We start from the raw sequence: 18,872 nt of genomic DNA, 5'->3' as shown, positions 1-18,872 counted from the left end.
TGACACATTGCATTGTTTGCATGTCAACACTGCAAAGGGCATCTGGGAAAAAAAGGACATTCTTATTAAGTTAAAAAAGTGGAACACTGCTGGTGTTTTACTAATAATGCTTGAAGGGCAACTGCACTTTTTTGGAATTTTGCCTTTCGTTCACAATCCTTATGAAAGGCAAAAAGACAGAAGGTTTACATTTTTTTTGCAATCTAACATGTAAGAATCGGCTCGTTTTTGGTGGCTTGCAATTAGGGATGTCCGATAATATCGGCCTGCTGATATTATCGGCCGATAAATGCGTTAAAATGTAATATCGGAAATTATCGGTATCGTTTTTTTTTTATTATCTGTATCGTTTTTTGTTTTTGTTTTTTTGTTTTTTATTAAATCAACATAAAAAACACAAGATACACTTACAATTAGTGCACCAACCCAAAAAACCTCCCTCCCCCCATTTCTTTCTGTTATCAATATTCTGGTTCCTACATTATATATCAATATATATCAATACAGTCTGCAAGGGATACAGTCTGTAAGCACACATGATTGTGCGTGCTGCTGGTCCACTAATAGTACTAACCTTTAACAGTTAATTTTACTCATTTTCATTAATTACTAGTTTCTATGTAACTGTTTTTATATTGTTTTACTTTCTTTTTTATTCAAGAAAATGTTTTTAATTTAGTTATCTTATTTTATTTTATTTTTTTAAAAAGTACCTTATCTTCACCATACATGGTTGTCCAAATTAGGCATAATAATGTGTTAATTCCACGACTGCATATATCGGTTGATATCGGTATCGGTTGATATCGGTATCGGTAATTAAAGAGTTGGACAATATCGGAATATCGGATATCGGCAAAAAGCCATTATCGGACATCCCTACTTGCAATGCAAGCTAATGAGAACAATCAGTTCTACTTCTAAATCACTTTAAAAAACCGCCAACAACACTTCATTTACGCTCCGTAACCTGTATAAGAATCAAACACTAGCAACATTGTTATTGTAAAACCGAACACTGAGGAACTCTTTTTCTAGAGTAGTAACATATCGGCATGCTTCGATATTAGCCGTAAAAGCAAGCTACAGAAAGAGATAAGGTAGCTTCTACGACAACACGAAACGCGTTTGAGTTTGTAATGCATAACACTGCGATAGGACACCAATCTGTACTGACTGAAAAACATGAACAATCATATTACTGTATCTGTAAAGTATTAGCCAACATTTCATGTTTTGTTTGTACACAGCGAGCTCAACAGCGTATGTACTGTAGTTTTAATAACAAGCCTGGTGTGTTGTGTGTACCATGATCAATATTCAAAAATTATGCGTTTGGTCCAGCTGGCCGGGGACGTTTTTTTCCGGTTTATTTGGGTAAGCACGCCATTTATGTTGGCATAGCCTGTCTCTAAATTCCACATTTATTGAGTCGTCATATTCACCTCACTCTCTCGGCTTCTGTCTGCTTCAACGTATCACCCTTCCTTCGTGCTCGATTCTAGAAGCAGGAGTTCATCCTTGTATGTTCAGTTTAAAAAATAAGGTTGTGAATCCTCATTTGTCCAAAAATAATCGTCTTTGTTGTCTGTTATCGATTCTGCCTTGATTGGAACACACACGCGTTTGTTTTTGACAGGGAACACACATTTGTTGCCGGAAGTCGGACGTGCGCTGCTATGGAAACAGAAATCAATGCGCTGAAGAAATCAGTGATATGAAATCAGTGAATCAATTATCAAAATACGGTAAATATTGGACATACTACATACTGTTATGAACGTGTCGGTTATTTCCATTATACCTGTATAGACTTGCAGCGTGTATATGAAACGTTGATGGAGGGTTTTGCAGTTGTCTTAGAGGGCTTTGAAGGCTACAACGGTGACTCCCATTAGACGCATCTTCCAAGCGTTTATCATCTTTAAAATCCTAAAAAAAAACATGTTCTTGTCCCTCATCATGATTGTGAACGATAGGCAAAATTCCAAAAAAATGCAGTTCCTCTTTGTGTTTACCTAACGTCACATACAACATTATAAGTACATACAAAGCACACACATAGGTCAGCAAAAGGTATTCAAAATACTTCAAACACCAAAAAGGTGTGAATGCATTAAGCATTCTTTACTGGCCTCTGCCATGCACATTACTATGCTTAAAGGGGAACTGCAGTTTTTGTGGAATTTTGTCTATCATTCACTATCCTTATGTAAGACAAGAACACATTTTCATAAACGCTAGTAAAAGTCAACTAACAATGGAGCCAATAAGAGTTGCTCTATTCCGCCTATAAAAAACATCCAAAAGCCTAAATAATCATTTTGTATACACGCTGTAAGTATATACACTACCGTTCAAAAGTTTGGGGTCACATTGAAATGTCCTTATTTTTGAAGGAAAAGCACTGTACTTTTCAATGAAGATAACTTTAAACTAGTCTTAACTTTAAAGAAATACACTCTATACATTGCTAATGTGGTAAATGACTATTCTAGCTGCAAATGTCTGGTTTTTGGTGCAATATCTACATAGGCGTATAGAGGCCCATTTCCAGCAACTATCACTCCAGTGTTCTAATGGTACAATGTGTTTGCTCATTGGATCAGAAGGCTAATTGATGATTAGAAAACCCTTGTGCAATCATGTTCACACATCTGAAAACAGTTTAGCTCGTTACAGAAGCTACAAAACTGACCTTCCTTTGAGCAGATTGAGTTTCTGGAGCATCACATTTGTGGGGTCAATTAAACGCTCAAAATGGCCAGAAAAAGAAAACTTTCATTTGAAACTCGACAGTCTATTCTTGTTCTTAGAAATGAAGGCTATTCCACAAAATTGTTTGGGTGACCCCAAACTTTTGAACGGTAGTGTATGTAATGTAGTAACAGGTACATTCATAATATGTAACTTTTATGTATTTTGCTCATTTTAAGCATACGGCGGCGTATTAATTTCACAGACACATCTCAACTTTGGCTTTTCCCTTCAACAACACCACATAAGCATCATGTAGCAGTATTGCTAAGTGCTGAACAAGAAATACCAACTATGAACATAATAAAACAATCACTTAGTGTATAATGTCTGCTCTCACTGGGATGCCGACCCATTTAGATGAAGAATTATCATAATCCTCACAAACGGTTTAAAAATAAGGTGCCGCAAACAAGCGTATTTTCGTGTAATTTTCGCCGTCTACGGGTATAAATTGAATGTCAAAGTTGACAAACGTCTTGGGTTATGGCCACAACCTTCTACTATACATGTGAGAGGCATAATTTATTATCAAGAATTGACTTTTCTTCGAAGCACATGCTAGTTAGCGCTCTGTGGTCATGGTGCCGCTAAAAACAGTTTGTCTGTGTTAGTATTGCTATAATACTTTGTTAATACTCAGATCACGAGATGTAACTGGAGTATTGTTAGTGGTTTCTGGATGTTTTTTTAAGGGCTTTATGGGTGCAAAGACTACTTCCATTAGCTGCATTGTTAGCCACCTTGAACTTGCTGTATTTTACAACTTAGAATGCTTAAAGAAACAAAAACGTATGCTTGTCTCAAATAGGCACTGTGAATGATAGATGAAATTCCAAAATAAAGTGCAGTTTCCCTTTAAGGCATTTTTTTTAAATCCAATAATGTCTGATATGAAACACACCATCGTGTAAACGTATACCCCATTTAACGACATCCATACACGGGTTCTCTCCTCCGCCACAGCACTAAGATCGAGAAGGAGAAGCGGGAGCACGCCAAGCAGCACGGCATGATCCGCACTGAGATCACCGGGGCTGAGATTGCTGAGGAGATGGAAAAGGAGCGTCGTCTCTTTCAGCTCCAGATGTGCGAGGTAGGTCATAAAATAGAACCCTTTTGCTCTTTTTTTTTTCCAGTATGGCTCGTGTTCTGACATGAAATATCGTATGACCTGGCTTCTTTTCAACGTCACCCCCTCGCTGAAAATAAAGTGGTTTAAAAATGAATCTGGTCACAGCCACAAAATTTTATACTGACTACAACATTTTTATACCCTTAATATGACCTGACATGAGGTGAGTGCACTGTGCTCTCTGGTTTTGTAGAAGTATTTATATTAATTTCTTTTATCTGTAATACCTGGCAGGAGGAGCAAATGTATTAGTTACATACTTTCTGTTGCTTCTGTCATCAAGTGTACCAAGAGTTTTAACAATGTGTATTATTTTCAATATTTTAATTTGTTTTTATTATGGAAAATATTGGTTATTATTAATAACTGGCAGAGGCTGCAATCATTTGCATGTGCCTGTGCATGAGTGAGTGAGGGCTCTGTCTTTGTGGGTTATAATTCTTTAATGTTAGGAAAGGTGGCGGTTATCATTAATAACTGGTCAAGAGAGGAGGCAAGATCATAGTAATTGTATGATACATTACATTAGAGATGCATGTGATTGTGGGTTAGTATTCCTTTTCTTTCTATTATTGAAAGTGGCGAATGTCATTTAATCATAACTGACCGTAGGAGCAAGACGTATTTGTGCAAGGGTTTTGACTTTGTGTATATTTTTGATTGTTTTTATTATGGAAATGTTGAAGTTTGTGGATTACTATCTTCAGCCTTTCTGATCATTTTTGCTGTGAAAAATATTGGATTTTGTAGATTATTGTAAACCTTTCTGTGACTTTGTAGATTATTTTAAACATTTCTGTTCATTTTTGCATTAGAAAATATTGGATTTGTGGATTATTTCAAACCTTTTTGTTCTTTGTAGATTGGATTTTGTAGATTGTTTTGAAGTGTTCTATTAATTTCTGTTGTGGAAAAATGTTGATTCTTTTCAGCCTTTCTTTTCATTTCTGTAATAGAAATATTGGAGTTTGTAGGTTATTTTAAGGATTTGTGTTTATTTTTATGATGAAAACATTGGAATTATTTTGAGTTTCTTTGTTCATTTATGTTGTGGGAAATATTGATTATTTTTTAGCCTTTTCGTTCATTTCTGTGATAGAAAGATTGGAGTTGGTACATTATTTCAAGCATTTCTGTTTGTTTTTATTATGAAAATATTGGCGTTTGTGGATTCTTTTGAACCTTTTTGTGTAAAATATTGAAGTTTGTGGATTATTTTCAATATTTCTGTTTGTTTCTGTTGTGAAAATATTACAGTTTGTGGATTTATTTTGAACCTTTCTGTTCATTTATGTTGTGGAAAATTAGTTTATTAGTTTAGTATTAGTTTACTTCTGTAATATAAATATTGGAGTTTGAAGGAGTTTGAAGTTTCTGTTTTTTTCTATTATGAAAATATTGGATTTTATGGAGTATTGTGAGTCTCTTTGTTCACTTATGTTGTGGAAAATATTGATTATTTTCAGCCTTTTTGATAATTTCTGTGATAGAAATATTGGAGTTTGTATGTTTAAGCATTTCTGTTTGTTGTTGTGATGAAAAAAATAGAGTTTGTAGATCATTTTGAAACTTTTTGTGGAAAATATTGAAGTATATGGATTATTTTAAACATTTCTATTTGTTTCTATTATGAAAATATTGGATATTATGGATTATTTTATAACTTTATGGGAACATTTTGAAGTTTTTTGATAATTTTGATCCTTTCTGTTCATTTATGTTGTGGAAATATTGACTATTTTGAGCCTTTTGTTCATTTCTGTGATAGAAATATTGAAGTTTGTAGATTATTTTAAGAACTTATCTTTGTTTTTATTATGAAAATATCGGCGCTTGTGGATTCTTTTGAAACTTTGTGGAAAATTGTGAAATTTTTGCATTATTTTGAGCCTTTTTGTTAATTTCTGTTAGAGAAAAAAATTGATTTTGTGAATTATTTTGATTCTTTCCAATTGTGTTATACAATAGAAAATATGGGTTATCATTAATAACTGGTGGGAAGAGAAATTGTGAAGAAAGTTTTAGCATGCCCCAACTCTCTTCTTGGTGATTGTTTGCTCAACAATGTACTTAACAGACATGTAAAGCAAAGGCGAGCTTCGCGTACGTTCCAGAGAGTTCTGGAACAAACTTTTGATGATGTTAGCTTCTTTGCCAAAAAAGTCTTTCTTTGCGGTGGGCGGCGACGCCCACGCCTTGCTCACTCGCTCGCCTTGTCCTGTTGGGATTTTTAGACTCAAATTGCATAAATGCGTTGCTGCTACTGCTGTTTGACCATGTGAATTATTCACTGCGAAGTACATCGCTGTCCTCTAGTGCCCTGCCATGCTGAGCTAAGGCTTTTTCTCCCTGCCCACATGTTCCACACGGGCCTCAGTCTTTCTATATTTTCCTTCTGCATGGTGCCAGATAGCCACACAGTTCCACACCACATTAGTGAGCATTAGTATCTTTTAATAGTTTAGATGCAGCGCTTGTATTAGGAGCCACAAGTGCATGTTTACAATTGAACAGTAACTGCCGTCTGTGGTATGTTCATCCCACTTAACCTCATTCCTCTGCGTTGCGTGCGTTCTCCCGTGGTCGCTCCCCACGCCGTCACGCACAGCACAACCCTTCCCATGACCCCCCCTCTATCCAGCCTTCCCCCACGCCATGAAAGTTACTCAATCAGCAGATTACTGGGTGCTCTCCCACTCTTTTGCTCATCCCTCGCTGTCAAGGGAGTGTGGAGAGACGGAGCTCAGCAGGCCGCGCCATGTTCTGACGCCAAACATACGTTACCATATTAGGTATGAAGTATGAGCCACCAGGCCTCATTTAGAGACATACTGTACAATATATATAATTTAAAAAATAGTAACTGGTGCACATTTTTATAAAACAATATAGTACAAACTTTTTAGTGTTTGACCCTTTTTTCTGCAGAGAAACCATATTTTGTAACGTATAGTTTAAAAAGGACCCACTACGACACACTAGGGTTGTAGGGTATACCGGTATTAGTATAGTACCGCGATACTAATACCTTTTAAAAGTACCGGTCCGCCACCTCCCCTTACAAGTATCATCTCTGCAGGACGAGGAATAGGTAAACATGCTTCACTACACACCATAGCTCACCGGCGTCAAAATGTAAACAAACGCCATTGGTGGATATACACCTAACATGCACTGTAATGATACCAAGTACAGTAGCGTATCTAGTCGATACTACTATGATTACGTCAATATTTTTTGGCAACTTCTTCTTTCGGTTTTTTTTAAATGTACATTATGTTTATAAACTCAGGAAATATGTCCCTGGACACATGAGGACTTTGAATATGACCAATGTATGATCCTGTAACGACTTGGTATCGGATTCATCCAAAACTAATGTAAAGTATCAAACAACAGAAGAATAAGTGATTATTACATTTTAACAGACGTGTAGATAGAACATGTTAAAAGAGAAAGTAAGCAGATATTAAGTAGATGAATAATTAATTTTCTACCACTTGTCCTTAATAATTTTGACAAAATAATAGAATGGAAAATGACACAATATGTTACTGCATACGTCAGCAGCTAAATTAGGAGCCTTTGTTTGCTTACTTACTACTAAAAGAAAAGTTGTCTTGTATGTTCACTATTGTATTTAAGGACAAACTTGCAATAAGAAACATGTTTAATGTACCGTAATAATTGTTGTTAAAATAAAGCCAATAATGCAATTTTTTGTGGTCCCCTTTATTTAGAAAAGTATGAAAAAGTATCTAAATAATTTTGGTACCAGTACCAAAATATTGGTATCGGGACAACACTACTAGACACATACTTGAAATAAATCATCCATCCATCTTCTTCCGCTTATCCGAGGTCGGGTCGCGGGGGCAGCAGCCTAAGCAGGGAAGCCCAGACTTTCCTCTCCCCAGCCACTTCGTCCATCTCTTCCTGGGGGATCCCGAGGCGTTCCCAGGCCAGCCGGGAAACATAGTCTTCCCAACGTGTCCTGGGTCTTACCCGTGGCCTCCTACCGGTCGGACGTGCCCTAAACACCTCCCTGGGGAGCCGTTTGGGTGGCATCCTGACCAGATGCTCAAACTTTTTTTTGATTGATTGATTGAAACTTTTATTAGTAGATTGCACAGTACAGTACATATTCCGTACAATTGACCACTAAATGGTAACACCCGAATAAGTTTTTCAACTTGTTTAAGTCGGGGTCCAAGTAAATCAATTCATGGTACAAATATATACTATCAGCATAATACAGTCATCACACAAGTTAATCATCAGAGTATATACATTGAATTATTTACATTATTTACAATCCGGGGGGTGGGATGTAGAGGGGGGGGGGGGAGCCCACCTCATCTGGCTCCTCTCGATGTGGAGGAGCAGTGGTTTTACTTTGAGCTTCTCACCCTATCTCTAAGGGAGAGGCCTGCCACCCGGTGGAGGAAACTCATTTTGGCCGCTTGCACCCGTGATGTTGTCCTTTCGGTCATAACCCAAAGCTCATGACCATAGGTGAGGATTGGAACGTAGATCGACCGGTAAATTGAGAGCTTTGCCTTCCGGCTCAGCTCCTTCTTCACCACAACGGATCTATACAGCGTCCGCATTACTGAAGACACCGCACCGATCCGCCTGTCGATCTCATGATCCACTCCCCCCTCACTCGTGAACAAGACTCCGAGGTACTTGAACTCCTCCAGGGCAGGGTCTCCTCCCCAACCCAGAGATGGCACTTCACCCTTTTCCGTGCGAGAACCATGGACTCTGACTTTGAGGTGCTGATTCTCATCCCGGTCGCTTCACAGTACGCTGCGAACCGATCCAGTGAGAGCTGAAGATCCTGGCCAGATGAAGCCATCAGGACCACATCATCTGCAAAAAGCAGAGACCTAATCCTGCAGCCACCAAACCGGATCCCCTCAACACCCTGACTGCGCCTAGAAATTCTGTCCATAAAAGTTATGAACAGAATTGGTGACAAAGGGCAGCCTTGGCGGAGTCCACCCCTTACTGGAAACGTGTCAGACTTACTGCCGGCAATGCTCTGATACTGATCGTACAGGGAGCGGACCGCCAAAATCAGACAATCTGATACCCCATACTCTCTGAGCACTCCCCACAGGACTTCCCGAGAGACACGGTCGAATGCCTTCTCCAAGTCCACAAAGCACATGTAGACTGGTTGGGCAAACTCCCATTCATCCTCAAGCACCCTGCCGAGAGTATAGAGCTGGTCCACAGGACCACGACCAGGACGAAAACCACACTGTTCCTCCTTAATCCGAGGTTCGACTATCCGGCGTAGCCTCCTCTCCAGTACACCTGAATAGACCTTACCGGGAAGGCTGAGGAGTGTGATCCCATGATAGTTCGAACACACCCTCTGGTTCCCCTTCTTAAAGAGAGGAACCACCACCCCGGTCTGCCAATCCAGAGGTACCTCCCCCGATGTCCATGCGATGCTGCATAGTCTTGTCAACCAAGACAGCCCCACAGCATCCAGAGTCTTAAGGAACTCCGGGCGGATCTCATCCACCCTCGGGGCCTTGTCACCGAGGAGCTTTTTAACTACCTCAGCAAACTCAGCCCCAGAAATAGGAGAGCCCACCACAGATTCCCGAGGCACTGCTTCCTCATAGGAAGACGTGTTGGTGGGATTGAGGAGGTCTTCGAAGTATTCCCTCCACCGATCCACAACATCCGCAGTCGAGGTCAGCAGAACACCATCCTCACCATACACGGTGTTGACAGTGCACTGCTTCCCCTTCCTGAGGCGGCGAATGGTGGTCTACAATCGCTTCGAAGCCGTCTGGAAGTCCTTTTCCATGGCTTCCCTAAACTTCTCCCATGTCCGAGTTTTTGCCTCCGCGACTGCTGAAGCACACCGCTTGGCCTGTCTGTACCTGTCCGCTACCTCCGGAGTCTATGAGCCAAAAGAACCCGATAGGACTCTTTCTTCGGCTTGACGGCATCCGTCACCGCTGGTGTCCACCAATGGGTTGTAGGATTACTGTCACGACAGGCACCAACTACCTTGCGGCCACAGCTCCAATCAGCCGCCTCGACAATAGAGGTGCGGAACATGGTCCACTCGGACTCAATGTCCAGCACCTCCCTCGTGACACAAAGTTCTTCCGGAGGTGGGAATTGAAACTCTCTCTGACAGAAGACTCTGCTAGACGTTCCCAGCAGACCCTCACACTGCGTTTGGGCCTGCCAGGTCCGTCCGGCATCCTCCCTCACCATCATAGCCAACTCAACACCAGGTGGTGATCGGTAGAAAGCTCCGCCCCTCTCTTCACCTGAGTGTCCAAAACATGAGGCCGCAAATCCGATGACACAACTACAAAGTCGATCATGGAACTGCGGCCTAGGTTGTCCTGGTGCCAAGTGCACATATGGACACCCTTATGTTTGAACGTGGTGTTTGTTATGGACAATCTGTGACGAGCACAAAAGTCCAATAACAAAACACCACTCGGGTTCAGATCCGGGCGACCATTCTTCCCAATCACGCCTCCCCAGGTTTCACTGTCGTTGCCAACTACTCAGTGGCCTAGTGGTTAGAGTGTCCGCCCTGAGAACGGTAGGTTGTGAGTTCAAACCCCGCTGCCGAGTCATACCAAAGACTGTAAAAATGGGACCCATTACCCCCCTGCTTGGCACTCAGCATCAAGTGTTGGAATTGGGGGTTTAATCACCAAAATGATTACCGGGCGCTGCTGCCCACTGCTCCCTTCACCTCCCAGGGGGTGAACAAGGGGATGGGTCAAATGCAGAGGACAAATTTCCCCACACCTAGTGTGTGAGTGACAATCATTGGTACTTTAACTTTAACTTAACATGAGTGTTGAAGTCCCCCAGTAGGACAAAGGGAATCACCGGGGGAGCACTTTCCAGTACTCTCTCAAGTGTATCCAAAAAGCGTGGGTACTCTGAACTGCAGTTTGGTGCGTAAGCACAAACAACAGTCAGGACCCGTCCCCCCACCCGAAGGCGGAGGGAAGCTACCCTCTCGTCTACTGGGTTGAACTCCAATGGCAGGCTTTGAGCCGGCGTGCAGGCTTTGTACAGGCGTTGACTTCATAATTATACACTTTTTTAGTGGAAAATGCACAAATATTAAGACTTGCTTGCTAGCTCGCTATCTGGGTAGCTTTGTGGTTAGCTAACTGTTAATTTTTAACCACACTTAATTCTCATTTTTTTAGTCGTAGAAAGACTTATCAGTATCATTGTGTTGATTAGCTTTGTTTTTATTAGGTAGGTAGCACATATTTTAAAACAATAAAATTCAATATTTTTAGTGATAATCCCTTTTTAATGCAGAGAACCCATATTTGGTAAGGTATAGTTCACAATGGACCCACTATGACACTTTAGGAAGCATATTTATATCATTAAATAATAATACTCAAAAAAGATTGATATTGTAATATTATATAATTAATGATTAAACATAATATGATTATATACTTTTTTAGGGGAAACGTTCTGAAAATCCACAAATTTGAAAACAAGCAAGATAGCTCGCTCGCTACCTGGCTAGTTTTCTTGTTAACTAGCTCTTAATTTTTAACCACAGTTTGTTCTTGTTTTCAAATGATTTATATCAGTATTGTAGCATTATATAGTTGTTGTTTTTTTAGATTGAGATAAATGTAATTGTACTTCGTGGGGCGTTTTGAACAGCCACAACTCTTACCAAATACAGTTCCTTGTCCAAAAAAACGAAATGTAGCTTGCACGTAGCGTAAACACAATTGTGGGTTAAATGCCTCTCATCTATTATGCTATTCCTCGTAGCATTATATTATCATTATTAATGTCAACGCAAGAATAATATAGCACAACTGTTGTGCAAGAAACGATTTAAAAGTGATCCAATAATTGCTTCAGTTTGTCTCTGTAAGATGGTATCCACAAATGATAGGTTAATCGAAATAGCAAAATGGTCGTCTTGAGCTTACTGCTGTGCGTTAGATTAAATATAATCGTTAAGCGGCCCCCTCGCTGTGACACATCGCTGTTCCCTGTGGACGGTTGCATCCTGGGATTAGCTGGGATTGTCTTTATTCAAACATTTGTTTGATGACAACGCTGTTTGAGGCGTTTTGTTGTGAATCCTCCCAGACAACGCTTTCCCTGAAGACTATCCGCTGGTTATTCGTCATGCTGATGTAAAATGCGAGCCTTGGATTAGATCAAGGCCTTTTTTTTCATGCCACTTATACTTTTGGCTGGTACATCAAACAAGTGTCTTAAAAAACAATGTGCGCCCGGATGCAGAGAACCACATTGTACCTTTTAAAACCCCCTTTAAAACACAAACTCAACATCTTATCATTGTGTTGCAGTATCTCATCAAAGTCAACGAGATCAAGACCAAGAAAGGGGTGGACCTCCTCCAGAACCTGATCAAGTATTACCACGCACAGTGCAAGTAAGTATTCCCTAAATATAGAAGTTCTAAATAATGAATGGGTCGTCACACAGATGTGTTGTGACAGCTGTGAGGTTTTCTGAGGAAATAAGTGAGCGCTCTGCGGGCCAGAACCGCCGGATGACAGAATGACAAATTCTCTCGTTGCGTTGCTAGGTCTGCTCATAATAACACTGCAGTTAAACAATGTACACTATGGGCCAGATTTACAAAGATCCAAATACTTCATGCTCAATAACATATGCAATCAATAAAATAGAGTGTACTATTAGTGGGCATGTTGCGTGTGATCTACTAAGATTGTGTGTGCAATCGATTAATGGCGCAGACCGCTTTATTTAAATAAAACATTTGCACGTACTAATCGGGGCATCGCCAATGGAGACACTCATTTACTGCACATCCATGTTACCATGCTTCTGCCTGTAGTGTTTTGCTATGCTTTCAAACAAGCAGTAGACACTTTTTATGGGCATTTTAAAAAAAACATCCAAACACCTCCATCAAGATGTAAGTATATATGTAATGTAGTAATGGGCACATTTATAATAACATTTAATATTTACGTATTTTAATCATTTTAAGCATACGCGGCACATTAATTTCAAAAACGCATCATGACGTAAGTTTTTTTTCTTCATCACTGATTACTGCGCACTGCTGATTTATTGAGAGCCAACTAACATAATAAAGCATCACTTACTGTACAAGGTCTACTGTCATTAGGATGCTGACTGCTGGGATGTTCATATATTATCATTGAGATGAAGAATGTTTCATAATCCTTGGGTGGAGAGGGGTTGAGGGGGAGGTAACCAAGCGTCTTTTCATGTCGTTCTCGCCATTTCCGGGTCCTAAATGGCTGACAAAGTGTACCAACTTGTCAGATTACATCCTCAGCCATCAACTTTCCAAGTGAGAGGCATGATTTATGATCTACAATAAACTTCCAAGGAGCCGGGAAGCGAGGAAGCAGCAGACCACTCGATGTAAACATAGGGACACACGGTAGTGATCACGTCGCCACTATAAATAGTTTGTCTGCGTTAGCGCTTGTAAAAACAAAATCACTAATTCAAGTCACAAAATGTAAATGGAGTATTACATTACAATGGCGCTTTTAAATGGTTATTTATTGGATTTTACGGGTGGGTTAGAGCAGTGGTCCCCAACCACCGGGCCTCGGCCCGGTACCGGTCCGTGGATCAAGAAATGAAAAGAAGAAAAAAAAAAGTTTTTTTTTTTAAATCAACATACAAAACACAAGATACACTTACAATTAGTGCACCAACCCAAAAGACCTCCCTCCCCCATTTACACTCATTCACACTCATTCGCACAAAAGGGTTGTTTCTTTCTGTTCCTACATTATATATCAATATCCGTGGGACAAATTTTCAAGCGTTGACCGGTCCGCAGTTACAAAAAGGTTGGGGACCACTGGGTTAGAGGACCTTTCATTGGCACCCCTGCAAGCAGACTGTTATGCGTATTTAATATTTTGAATGCAGTTTTTTTAAATCCATCCGATTCCCTCGTCTTGTCTTTCATAATGATTGTGAACGATAGGCAAAATTCCAAAATACTGCAGTTCCCCTTTAAGTCAACCATTAGCTATGAAATTATAAAATTATGTTGATGATTAGCGGATATGTCTGATATTTTTTTATTTCTGACCATCCAAATATGTTACAAAGTACACATAAGATGGACAATTCTCTGTCCAACGTCTGTCTGTGCAGTGTGAGCACTCCTGTCTCACAGCCGTGTGTGGAACAGTGTCAGTTTGCGCGTCCTTTTCAAGAGTGCTAAATAAACGCAAAAGAGTGCTCCCAAAACGATGATGAGTTTTGATAATCAGCATATATTCTGCATATTAAGAAGACATAGACGCAAAATGTATTCCCCACCTTGTTCTGCTCACTTAACAGACAAAATCCACTTTGCACACGTTTAGTAGATTAGCTTTGCTTGTGTTATCGAGTTTGCACATGTTTTAATACACACAAACCTTTAGTAAATCAGGCCCTATATGTCGACAAAAGCACATTAAACTAAACCTACAAAGTTCCTTATTATGCAAAATGGAATGCATTTCTAACAGTAATTTGTTCAGAAAACTATTTCTCTTTTGTTTGCTCTACTTTTGAAAGAAAAGGGGCTTAAAAACGGTTGGTCTGTGATTGTGTAAAAAACAGACAAAAACAGGCTTTACAGATCTTAAAAAAGGCCTATCAAATATCTCTGTCAGACATGGTGGGTGTAAGTTTGATCGTTGTTTTGTCTTCAGTGAATAAGCTAACAGCACTGGTGCTGGATTCAACGGTAAATTTGTGACTGTAACGTTAGCACTGTAGCTCACATGCTGTAGCTATGCTATGTGTCCTGTCCTACTCCTGAAAGGGGTCATATTATGATTTTTTTTTTACATTTAAAACACTTCTTTATAGTCTACATTACATAATGGTGGTTCTTTGGTCAAAATGTAGCCTAGATTATGTTTTACACTTCATGACACTTTCTGACCATCTCTTCATGATGCACAGTTTTGCAGAGGTGTGGACTCGAGTCACATGACTTGGACTCGAGTCAGACTCGAGTCATGAATTTGATGACTTTAGACTCGACTTGACAAAATGTAAAGAGACTTGCAACTCGACTTAGACTTTAACATCAATGACTTGTGACTTCACTTGGACTTGAGCCTTTTGACTTGACATGACTTGCTACTTTCCCCCAAACCCAAAGTTTAAAAAGTTATTCAGGAGCGCTGCGTTCCTTTCATTTTGTACGTGTCTGTCTATCAGCGTGTGTGCTGCGTGTCAGCGTGTGTGCTCTCAGTACAACAGCCAATCAAATTAGATCTACGTTGTTTTCAGCCCACAACATTCAGCCAATCAAATTGCAGGACAATCACCGAACAAGAGTTGTCAAACAACGCGCCAGTGAGGAAAATTAATACTAAAGTTGGTTTCGTTCGGGTATAAAAACTACGACTTGGTCAACAAAAAACGAATTGCAGTATGCTAAACATGCAGTTCGAATATTACAGACGGAGACGCAACAACTTCCAACTTCGTTCGACATTTGAAGATGCACAAAGAAGGGTACGTTTTGAATGTAAGCTAACGTTTATTGGCTAAGTAACGTGACTTTTATTTGCTGTGTAGTTAAATCAGTGAGGCTGTAAACTCCCTGCTAACGTTATAACCATAGACATCTTATAAGTAGACGCGGCATCGAGCGCTACTGCTTACTGGCGCAGACGAGACGCGGGGCCGCCATCTTGGAGTGGTGATCCGCTCCACTCAGTGCAATTCATTTGGCAGGAGCAATGAACTGTCAGCGCATTTAATTCATTTTACCTCACTGAATACCACTGATTTTCACACGTTTTTTTTTTCATACGTGTAGCTATGATAAAGGACACATGTTTTGGCGTGTTTTATTATTCATAGTTTGCTTAACAGTAATAGAATAGTTTTATATGCTATAAGTGACCAGATGTCCGAGATCAAAACTGGGAATATAATCCCAGAGAAGGGGGAAAAAACGGTCAGCTATTTTTAAATTGAAGAAACAATATGATTAGGTTATATATACATGCGTATATCCTACATAAACAATGTATAAATACATTAGATATCTATATATCATAGGAACCTATAGACTGTATCTCTGTTGCTGCAGCAGCAGAGTTTATTCTGTCTTGACCCTTTGTATTGATGTTTTGTATTACATTCTTCCCTTAAATGATAATGTTTACAGTGATTGTTTTATATGTATTTTTTATGTATGTCGCTTTGGATAAAAGCGTCTGCCAAACACTTAAACATAAACATACATAAACACCTAAAAGTCTTTATTTTAGCTAAAACCACCAATTTGTTTCACTGGATTCAGAATAAAACCAAATTCTGTTTTACCCAACAATGTTAGTATTTGAATATTGTTACTTGAAGACTTATTCTTGGTTACAATTATACTGTTAAGAAAGTATTATCTTATATTTTGCCTAAAATGAGAATGCATCATAATCAGTGGCGGCTGGTGAATTTTGTTTTAGGTGGGGCTGAAAGTTTGTAAACCAAACCCCTGTAGGGGGGTGATCCTCCCCCAGAAGATTTATTTGTGATTTTCACATACAAATATTGAAGATCTTTGCACCTTCTCAACTCTGTGGTAATATTATTTTCACAAAATACAACCAATAGTACCGTACGTTAATGTTAAATCTTACTTATGAAAAGTAATCCCCCGATTCCTATTTTCAACAGTCCGCTCATTTGAGCAGGAAAACGCTGAACACCAGCCCGGCATCTTTGTTTTCTACCTGTCAACTGTCAGTTTAGGCTGCTCACCGGTTCCTCATCACTACTTCAAGATGGCGGCCAAATTGCTCGCGTCACAGCAGCCAATGCTGCGTCTACTTATAAGATGTCTCTGGTTATAACGTCATTGCAAACACGGCAATCTGTTGCGTCCACTGCGGTTCGCTACCTTATTCATACTTTTTGTCAAGTGATTTTTTTTAAGCAGGGTTGCATGAGGTACCTATACATAACGTTACGTTAGTCAATGTATCACACACAGTAACGTAACGTTAGACGGCGGTCAGCAGCACCGCGTATTTTAGCCACTTACAAAAAGACAAACATAGTCAAATAAAGGTCAGTTAAAATGTATACTATATTAAGAATATGTGTACATATTGCGTAGGGCCCTGACATCTAAAAAGTACAACTCTGTTCATTGTTATGTTCATGTATTTGTTATGTTTTTCATGTGTACGCACACATAAACACACATACAGTATGAGATGAGATCAATGAGATAAGGTATGAACAAGATAGAAACTGCTGTGGAACTAGTTACAATGCAATATGCCATGGAAATACAATATTAACACTTTTGTGCAAATAAGTACAGTTGCACTTGTTTTTTCAAATGTGTTTATTCTGTAAAGGAATGAGTTAAATGTTTAAAATGACTGGTTAATAGTGCTATTATTAAGTGCAATGTCAGCACTATTTTTTTTCCTGCAATTTCAAATGCACTTGTTTTAATAAATAAATACAGCGTTTTAAAAGCATACACAATCCGTGTAAATATATTAGTCTGTGGTTAAAAGGACTTGAAAGGACTCGAAAGTCAAAATGCAGGACTTGGGACTTGACTTGAGACTTTCCAGTCTTGACTTTGGACTTGACTCGGGACTTGCCTGTCTTGACTCGGGACTTGACTCGAGACTTGAGGGCAAAGACTTGAGACTTACTTGTGACTTGCAAAACAATGACTTGGTCCCACCTCTGCTACTTTGTATTAGAAATGGCAACAGCGGAGGATGCATGTGCATAAATGAGCCAGTCTGCCCCACAACAAAACTACAAAGGTGTACTCACACAAAGCACTTTAGGTAAATTTCTAACATATATAAAGATATGTGCTGACGTCACAACTGCCAAAGGCGTCACAGGTTGTGCAAATTCCAAACGGAGAAAGTGTAAAGGAAGGCAAGATTGTTTTATAAATATCTCCGCCATGTCGCAATGGTTTAGTTTCCCATTTTCGGGACTTATGCAGATCCCAAATACACAAAAACATGAACTAATAGGTAAGAAAAGTTTGTTTTGCGTAATAGGTCCCCTTTAATGTTTAGTTGTTGTATGTGATGTATTTGGCGTCTATTAAAAACTGCGGACAGTGTCTGTAAGAAGTCTGTACAAAAGCGCATTTTTGGGAGACAAACAGCTCATTAGCATTAAAGCTACACACAAACCCCAATAGGGCTTACCAAAAGCACTTTTGAAACTGTCAAATTCCAGCATTAAGGCTACATTTTGGTCAAAACACTCCCAATATACTGTTGTGGGACATCTATAAATATAAATAGTAAAGCATCTCTGCGTGTCTTTTCCGCATCCCGTTGAGTCTTTCCGGAAGTAGTTTTTCCTTGCAGATGATCTACACATCCTTATCAATATTAATATGAAATCTCTGTTCTTCTCCAGTTTCTTCCAGGATGGCTTGAAGACAGCAGATAAACTGAAGCAGTACATTGAGAAGCTGGCGGCTGATCTCTACAATGTAAACACCTCCTTCAGAACAAAGAATGTTCACGTGTAGCACACATTTGGCCAAAATAATAGGTACACCTGCCACCATGCTTGTTTCTCCTCTGTCCAGATCAAGCAAACTCAGGATGAAGAGAAGAAGCAGCTGACCGCCCTCCGCGACCTCATCAAGTCCTCCCTCCAGCTGGACCAGAAGGAGGTAAACAGACACAAAAACACTAAACCTAGTGACATGGTCACAGTCCAATATCCAGCTACCAAGGCAGACCTTATTCTGACAATCCCATTTGTGCAACAGTTTAGTCATGATTTCTCACCAAAGTGCCCCCTGCTGGTCATTACCAGGGTCGAGGATAGTTAGCACCCCGCCCAGGTAGCTGTTAGCGTAGCGTGCGGTCTGCTGATTTGTGTTCTTCTCAGTGGGGAGCTGCTTGCATAAAGTGGCTTTAGTCGAATAGAA

At 39.7% G+C, this 18,872-nt stretch overlaps 1 protein-coding gene across 6 annotated transcripts in view; it reads left to right on the top strand.

The window, feature by feature from the left end:
* Positions 1 to 18,872, top strand: part of asap1b (ArfGAP with SH3 domain, ankyrin repeat and PH domain 1b) — a 109,377-nt gene that overhangs the window by 54,817 nt on the left and 35,688 nt on the right. For all 6 annotated transcript variants that reach the window (XM_062021367.1, XM_062021369.1, XM_062021368.1 and 3 more), the window contains exons 6-9: positions 3,724 to 3,853; positions 12,253 to 12,338; positions 18,350 to 18,425; positions 18,525 to 18,611. In XM_062021367.1, coding sequence (XP_061877351.1) covers positions 3,724 to 3,853; positions 12,253 to 12,338; positions 18,350 to 18,425; positions 18,525 to 18,611 — 379 coding nt within the window. The remainder of the gene's footprint in view (positions 1 to 3,723; positions 3,854 to 12,252; positions 12,339 to 18,349; positions 18,426 to 18,524; positions 18,612 to 18,872) is intronic.

The sequence above is a fragment of the Entelurus aequoreus genome, linkage group LG15, assembly GCF_033978785.1.
Source record: "Entelurus aequoreus isolate RoL-2023_Sb linkage group LG15, RoL_Eaeq_v1.1, whole genome shotgun sequence".
Taxonomy (NCBI): Eukaryota; Metazoa; Chordata; class Actinopteri; order Syngnathiformes; family Syngnathidae; genus Entelurus; species Entelurus aequoreus.
Note: the sequence above shows the minus strand (reverse complement) of the source record. Positions and strands in the feature narration are given on the sequence as shown.